The 9,193-nt window shown below is 30.1% G+C and overlaps 1 protein-coding gene across 1 annotated transcript; it reads right to left on the reverse strand.

Moving 5' to 3' along the window:
• Nucleotides 1-3,237: 3,237 nt before the first annotated feature.
• On the reverse strand, nucleotides 3,238-4,296 carry LOC113855614. Its single transcript, XM_027487245.1, has one exon. It carries the CDS (start codon nucleotides 4,294-4,296, stop codon nucleotides 3,238-3,240), a length of 1,059 nt encoding a protein of 352 aa, XP_027343046.1.
• Between the last annotated feature and the right edge of the window lie 4,897 nt (nucleotides 4,297-9,193).

Here is a 9,193-nt window from a genome sequence, read left to right on the forward strand (position 1 = left end):
CAGATCCCAGGGAAAGTAATTACCTAGGAAGATCGCCTTGAAAGCCTCCCACTAGATATAGCCACCTTCTTGTGGCAAGGTCTGACATGTAAACCTCCACCAGTCCTTCGCTTCTCTACATAGCAAGTGTGTGGCATAGGCAACCTTGTGCTCCTTACGGCACCCCATTACATTGCAGACTTTCTCGACATCTGCCAACCACCTCTGGCTCCCTCGGGGTTGAATCCGCCCTCAAACTTTGGAGCATCGTGCCTAGTGAAGGTAGACAATCCTTAGTACTCAGTCGTCTCTTTGCCTTGGTTGTGCACCAAGGCCTCCAGAATTTGAGTCATGCGCTTCATGAGGTCATTAGTGCCTCTAGCTCCTCTACCTCTACCAGCTATGTTCAATCTGAGCTAACAAAAATTCAACAAACCACATTCCAGTACATCAAACCAATAACACATTTATAATTCAGGTAAACAAAACAAATCAACACTCAGCTTGGACGCCTTAGCTCGATACCCCAGCTCGGTTTAGATGAACTGCTCTGATACCAAAATTGTAACACCTTAAATTTAATTTTTAAAATATATGAATTTCATAAAAATAGGAATAATAAAATTTTCATTGAAATGATTTTTGAAACATAGTTCAACTAAGTATTTCAAAATAAGAGTGAATTACAATTTGAATCAATAATTGCTACAGGACTCCATTAATACATCAATTTTTAAAATAAATTCCTAAGTTTTATAGCAGTTTCATCCACTCCTTCACTGAGCCCGGTGTTGATTGTCTTGGTCACCTGAAAAATAAATGTAAGGGTGCGTACTCTACACTATCCAACACGCACACATAACATAAAGACTCACCTTGCACATTCCACATATATTCTCACATATTCTATTTAATTATAGTCAATCACACACAACACTTTCAAGCATTTCATTTCAATTCATAACTGATGCACTCACGACACCAAAAAATTTTACACACACGTGTGTTCACTGCATATAGCCACGCTCACTGTGGCACTGTGATCACAGTTTCACACCATGGATGGTAGTCGATTACCCCCGCACTACGTACACCACATGTGCGGTCTTGAGTCGCTTGGCAAAGGTGTTGGTCAGAGGTCTAGTCAGGAGGAAAGTGTGTGGCCTGTGGTACATCCACACTCATTGTTGGTGTCACCATCACTCTCTCTTCCCCAAGGTATTTCTACCATCCCCATCTTCCACACCTCCAATGTATCGCTAAACCATTCATAGCATATTCATAACCACATTTAACATGCCTTTTTCACACATTTTTTAGCCACATACAGTATTCATTCACAGCACACGACATAGATGCTCACATTCACTCGTGTTACATTTAACGCACAGCTATTCCATGCCCACAACATGTCAACATAATCCACATTCATTAATTTATTCCATCATACACACTATTCAACATTCATTACACTATACTTTATTCAATCTTTGCACCACAATCTCATCACAATCAGTCAATTCTACCAGCACACACATTCCAAACCATCCACATGACATTGCATTTAAACACACCATAATTTCCATCAAAACACATATTTTCTACTCTCTATCCTACCCACATTGCAATATTTAGCAAAATAAATGGTAATCAAAACACAATGAGATAGGGTAGAGCCCCCCTTACCTCAAATTGAAGATCCACACACGAAATCAACAACGAGAAGGCTTCCCACACGAACTTAGTCCTCCAAGCATTCCCAACATGAATCCAACCTTCAATCTAGCTCACAAACGACTTTGGAGGCAATTTAATCGGTGAAATAGGGTTTTAGGTCGAGAGAATCAAACAGATTTTTAAGAGAGGAATGGGAAATAAATTTTTCAAATCTTAACCCCTTCAAATACTCCTCTGGTCGCGACACTCTTGCTACAATGAAACACTCTCGTTACAATAAGACATCTCTTGCTGCAACGACACCCCTTGTTGCTATAGCAAAAATCTCAAAGGAAATTGCATCCTAGTTTTTGCAGAATCTCGCTACAGCGAGACCCTCTCGCTATAGAGAGACTACACTCAGAAATGCACTTCAAACTGTCGCTCTCTCGCTGTAGCAAGAGACCTCTCACAACAGCGAGAAGGTGATAGTTTTACGCCTTCCTCCCAGGGCCCTCTCGTTGCAGCGAGAACACCCTACACCAGATACTTAGCCAAATTTTCAGTCCAATTCCAATCATCTATAACAATTTTAGTTCTACCACAACCAACACACATGCTCCTACAAGTCTACATCACTTATACATATATTCTCATCACAGCATATATATATATATATATATATATATATATATATATATATATATATATATATATATATATATCAAATACACAAACACATGAAAATCCCCATAATGCTTATATTAATAATCAAATAATATTACAAAATTTAGGACGTTACGAATCTTTATTTCTCGTGCTCTTTTTCTTTCTTTTGTCGTTTTGCTTGGCAATAATTCTTGCCAATTAGTTAACCAAAATAATTAAAGGATCAATGATTCTAGTCATTAGGATAATCTTTGTGGGATGATGATAGCTTAGGATCTAAAATACTACATTTATTACTAGTAGAAGACACATACTTCGTATTTTCTTATATTTGATATACAATTTTTTATAGAGATGAAACATATTCTCTTCCTCATTAGATGCTATGCAATGAAGAGTTTTATTTGAAAGATTTTTTTAGAGTTGTTAGTCAGGGCCTTTATTATTATTGTTGTTGTCGTCCAACTCTAAATATTACAATCTCTTTGTTTGTCCTTAGTTGCTTTTGGAATTCTTTTTACTTTTGAATATATAATAATGATAATCGTAATAAAATACTTATATATTAAAAAGAATAAGTGGGATTCATTGTAATATGAAAAATAAAATATATGCTCTAATAATTTTATTATCTTTTAAATTGGTAGTTTATGAAAAATGAAATGTACATTTTTCTTAAAATATAATTTAATCATTTAATTTATTTTTCTTGTTTATACTCACCAAATATTATCCTATTTCTAGTGAAGAAGCAACATCAAGGAGACATATTATTATATAGAAAAGAGCAAATTATAGATTTTTAGGTAATACAAATGGTTTTTGAATAGTTTTCATTTTTCTCTTTTAAGAAAATTGAACAAATTAGAAGGAAAAAAAAGTACATCAAAGATATAACAATCATTGTTTGATGATGCAAATGTTACCAGGTGCTCATGTTCTTTCAGAATCCATATGATAATCTACCATCATGCATTGGTGTGGATAATACCAACCAAGTGATTGTTGTCTGGAACAAGTTGAGTTCTCCATAAGCAGAAACTTATGAATCAATTTAGCTTCCATTGAATATACACAACACATGGTAGATTGAGTCTCTAGGTAATAGACACAATTGCTTTGGCCTCCCCATTTACTTGATTTTCGTATTGATGAGTCCCATCTTTTTCCAAGGAATAAGGCTTGATCATTCAACTTATCTACCTTAACCCACTTCACTGAATCAAAGTCAATTTTATGAATATTTAAATGTTGATCAGGGACAAAATCAACCATTAAAAGTTGATTATTTGAGACCACCAACTTCAAATCTTGGGAATTCACATTAGGGGTGTTTTTCACAGTCATCCAACTAAACACTTTATTTGTCGAGTTTGATTCTTTCATCCTCAATTTTCCAATTTGAGCATTATTTGTAACAACATAAACTTGTTCCTTAAAAATTGCAATGTCTACCCAAGGTGCCCCAAAATATAGGCTAGTAAACCATTGTTTTTTTCTAGAATGAAAAACTTGAATTTCGTGCTTGCTATTACAAATGACAAGGATGACATCGCTTTCAGAGGATGATGTTGAAACTAGGATAATACGGTCATAAAGAGATTCACCTTTTAGGGTAAAAGATGGTGTATGACAATTCAATTCATGTCCAGTTAAAGGATTTACAATAGAAATTTGATGATTCATGTCTTCAATGATCATATATCCTGCAGAGCACCCAATAAAGAATTTTTTGAAAAGGTTTAAAAACTTAAACTTTTTTGTGTTGCCATTAGCCATATCAAACAAATAGCACATATGCTTGACACTTGATGACATGAGAATTGCCATTGGTGCTTGGGATTCTAAGAAATCTTCTTTGGACCAATCATATATTTCATACCAAGTCTTGCAAACAACACCAAATGAACAAAAGGCTACCACATCAAGATGTTTAACAATTAATTCAAGCAATTCACTTGGAAGTTCTGGTAACTTCTTTGGATTATCCATATTACTAGTGAGGAGCCTTTCACCATGTTGGCCTACATAAATAAAAGAGCCAAATAGTTAAAAATTTGTGCTATAACATTCTCTTAATTTAATTAAAATATAAAGACAAATTGGATTGATTTTTATGTTTTTTTAAAAGTACATAAATAGAATAAAATGCTTGTAACATATATTTATAATTGTAATTAAAAAATGTACTCCAAAATTTACTCTTAAAATTTGAAATAATTCTTTTCACAATAATAATACAAATATAAGGCAAGATTTAAGCAAGAAAAATAAGATCCTCATTGAACAAATGCAATTGACTTATTATTGCTTTATAATTTATAAATGTTCAGGGCTCATCAATGAAATAAGTATGAATATGTAACCAAATTAAAAACATTTTTGTTATATTTTTTATTTATAGAATATTTGATTAAATTAATTACACATAAGGTTTAATTTTGTATTCAAAAATTGTAAATTGTAGAAATTGAAATTGTAGAAGAAGAGAAATCATATAGCAAAGAAATCCTACCAACTTTCTAAATTATGATGCAAGATATTTTAGTTTAGATCACAAGTATCATCTATATAAGGCAATCTTAGTCAAAGTAGGTAAGACCAATATTAATGACAAAATCTTTCCCTCGAGTATTTAACATACCTACAGACATACCCATGGACTCAAACTCAAGACCATTAGTTTAAGTTGGAAAAACCCTATGCTTGTTGATCCACTCCCTCAATGGTTATGATACAAAAATATGAGACCATGTTGGAAAAAATATTTATTAATCATATCAATAGCAAAAAGAATTGAAACTAATTTTAGAGAAAAATTGAATTTAGGAAATAAGACACGTAAGAGGAACATAAAGTAGATTAATCAAGACATACATTGGTGAGAAAGATGACAAATACTTTTGCCTTTTAGATCCCCTTGCATGTTTTCTTTCGAACTAATTGTCTCTTCATCTTTCTTTCCCTTGCTCATACTTGTATTTGTAAAATCTCTACATCTCTACATAAGATTTGATGACAACTACTTATAATAGGGGACAAATAAAAACAAAGATTGTGTTGAAAGATAAAGTGTTTAACACTCAAGTAATTATTGCAAAGAAATTATGTGGGCCATGTTAAATGATGAGCTGTAAAGAAAATTGTGAAAGAATCTTTACCAACAATAAGGTCCTGTTAAATGATATCTATTATACAACTCTTGAAAATAGGTGATGTCATGCCAACTATTCTTTGATTGAATGACATGTTACTACAACTAACCTTATAAATACTCACATGTTGTATAAGTGTATAGCCTAACAACTTCACATGATTTAAACAAGTTTAGATTGTTTGTGTCTGTGGATAAAATGGATATGAGTTTTAAAATAACAAGTTATGTATTGTTGGGGACCATTACTTCTATTATTATTTTTAATAATTCCGTTAAATCTATAATTAAAGAATAATCAAAACTACATCATTTAATGAATTTTTACAAATATATTATCTATTTGGATCTAATTTAAATTTAGTTTATGAATTAAATGCTTTCAAAATATTACAAAAAAAAAAATTCAAATTTTGATTAAGGCTTATACTCAATTGCCTAATTAGGACAAATCCTTTTACCACTCAATCAAATATAAAGGTTCAAGTTGACTTTGGAATTAAAGTTCCACGTGAAATAGAGAAAAATAACATAAAAGGAGGTTGAAATAGGCTTAAATAAAACCTTGATAAAGTAAACCTACTTTTTAGTTTTCTTTATAAAAAAATATTTATAACTAGGAAGAAAAACCCAAAACATGGTTTTGGAAAAGCATAGAGAAGTTATTAACTTTGGTTAAAGTTAAGAAAGCTTGGTTAAGAAAGTAATAAGACTAAAAAGTAAATAAAAAGACACAATAAATTTATATTGATTGAAACAAATAATGTAACATCCTTATTTTATTTATACAATTTATGAAATAATTTGTGTTAAAGAGAGAAAATAAGGTAAGTTTACTTATACTTATAATGCAAAGTCTGACAAAATTGAAAGCTTTCATCCTTGTTACTCAGTTTATAAAATGTACAAGCATTCAAAATGATGAAAGATGAATGTGTATCATTTCATTACAATTTATAAATAATTTTACACCAAGATTGAAATAAAATATACATATATTAGCTTTCATTAATGTACAAGAATTTGATAAATTACAAACCATAATTCCAAAAATACACAGGGACTTATATACATAATTTACAAGGGAAACAAAATAAATTTAAGTCCTAATAAGCAATTATCTCTATACCAAAATAGTGAGGACGATCCTAGTCGTCATCTCCAATCCAACCCTTGATCTCAACTAACTCCTCCGAGGTCAAATCTTCCTTCTCATCAAGATCACCTGTATCAACCATGACCTCAATAACAATCTCATGCTCTAAGGTGAATTAAGTTGGTCTTCCAAAATAGTCATGGTCATGAAAGGTGTATACAAAATTGTAGTTGTTGGAGTTCTAACTGTCCTTTTATATATATATATACACTAAAAGTATGGTGGATCATATTATTTATAGGATAATTAAAAGAAACAATATAATCTAATGTCATTTCTAGGGTAGAATTGTCTCTTAATTCATTATCATATTCTATAGAAAATTTAAAATAACATACACGCTGATATTCATCAAATACATAATTCAATCCATAATTTACAAGATAGTCTACTAATCTAATTTGTCTTTGATGGTCCTGTGAGGTCTATGTTATGTGTATGCTTATTTACTTTAAATTTGATGTTGTTATCATTTAACTACGGTGTCCTTGTATTTTGAATGTTTTGTTGTATGTAGTTATGATATGAATTGACTTGAATCATGTATGTATAAGTTGTATAGTTACTGCGTAAAAAGCTAGTACATATTGTGTGAGTTTTGGATAGTTGGTTGAAGTAGAACTGCAGGATATCTCATTGTAGCGAGAATGGGACGTCCAGAACAAGGTCTTCTGGAGCTCTCTCACTGTAGCAAGAGAGTCTCACTATAGCAAGAAATGAATAAGATTGAACCAACTAATACTCTCACTGGAGCGAGAAGATCGCGAGTTAATAGGTATTTAAGGAGAATTTGAGCTGAAAACTTTCATTTCTCACCAAACCACTATGCTCTTTGTTCTCTCACCTCCCTTCTCCGAAAAAACCTTCTCAAGACTAATTATATATTTTTAAATAATCACCTATTATTAGTTATATATTTTTAAAGCCTAATTATAATTTTATCAAATAATCACGTACTATAGTTAAATAGTTAATTCTATAATTTATTTATTTTACAAAAATATATATTTTAATTGTTAATTAATAATATATATATATAATATAAAAATTTCTCACAATTAAAAATTGCCAAAAATTACTAAAACTACTCCATTAGTAATATGTTTCAAAAATAACATTATTGTAGTATTTTGTTATATATATTATATATATTGTCAATAAATCCATTATTGATATTAATTTTTCTAATTTATAATAAGCAGTAACTTTAATGCATGACGTCTAATTTTCATTTTTATATTTTTTATTTTTTTTAAAGTGTATCTAATTAAAGATGTGCAATAGAAAATTAATAAATAATAAATATTTAAAAATATAATATTTAATTATATCAATTTATTAACTTCTGTAACATTTTAATAAAAAATTAGTATATATAAGTTGTTATCGTATATCTTTGAATAAAAACATAGTAGAGAAAAATAAAATCAACGTATGTCTTTATTTTCATCCTAACATACAAGTGATAACTTGATAGTACTAGGAATTAACGCACCAATTTCGGTTGTCCCTATGTTTTCTGTGTCACTTTCTTATTGTTTGGTACAACCAGAAATAGCGTTCCTGGCCTGGAGCCAAAGGAAAGGAAGGAAGCATAGTGAAATAGATGGCACAGCAAATTCAATAATGCATAGACAAATGATACAGCTTGTTTAATGAGAAACTAGAATAATCAATGTGGGTCATGTACAGTACCATCACTTCTCGTTCAAAGATATCGCCACCAATCATCCGCGAATCAATGAAAATTGCCTTTTAAATACTCACAAATTATTATTATGAAAATTCTAGTTTGACATGTATAATTAGTAGTTAATTAGTCTCTTTAAATATAAAAATCAAGGTTAATTTTTTGGTATGTAAACTCAAGAGGCTAGCTCGAAAATACCTAAAAAAATTTAGACATTAAAATTAAAGATCGGAATAATTTATTCCGTATTATTTGAACATGAGTTTTCTTTATTTTTTAATATATTATTTTATTTTAATGTGTTTTTCACTATATCCAAATCTAAAATCCTAATTTTAAGCAGTTTATAAAATGAATTTAAGTGTCGAAAATAAAGAACTAATTTTGTGAAAACAAATATTTTTAATATATATTAAAATAATTTTTTAATGGTGAAGCGGCGTCCATAAAAGCCCCTTACCCTTAAAAGGTTTGGTTGGACTATTTTCTTAACGTTCCAAATTGTTTGCGGTCCTTTTTATTCGGCTTGCATTAGTCCGTTATTCAATGTAATTCAGCCCAAGTCGATTTGTATAGCCTAAATTCACAGCTCTATATGTAAATGAAAATAAGTTATTATAAAAAGTCAAAATTTAATTAAAGAATATTTATATATAAAAAAATGACTTAGAGTTAACATGAGAATCAAGATAATTGTTAGCTAGTAATTATAAATACAAAAGTTACGTTAAAGACACAATATTCATTTTTTAAAATAAATTAAAAAAATATAAAAATTTAAAAGTTAACTTAATGTTGAATTTTAAAAAATAAATATCTTTTTATATTAAAAATTAATTTTTTTTTTTTGGAAAACACTTTTAAAAATACTTTCATTTAAAAACTAATC

This window comes from Abrus precatorius, unplaced genomic scaffold (assembly GCF_003935025.1).
Source record: "Abrus precatorius isolate BTA unplaced genomic scaffold, Abrus_2018 Scaffold11, whole genome shotgun sequence".
Classification (NCBI taxonomy): domain Eukaryota; kingdom Viridiplantae; phylum Streptophyta; class Magnoliopsida; order Fabales; family Fabaceae; genus Abrus; species Abrus precatorius.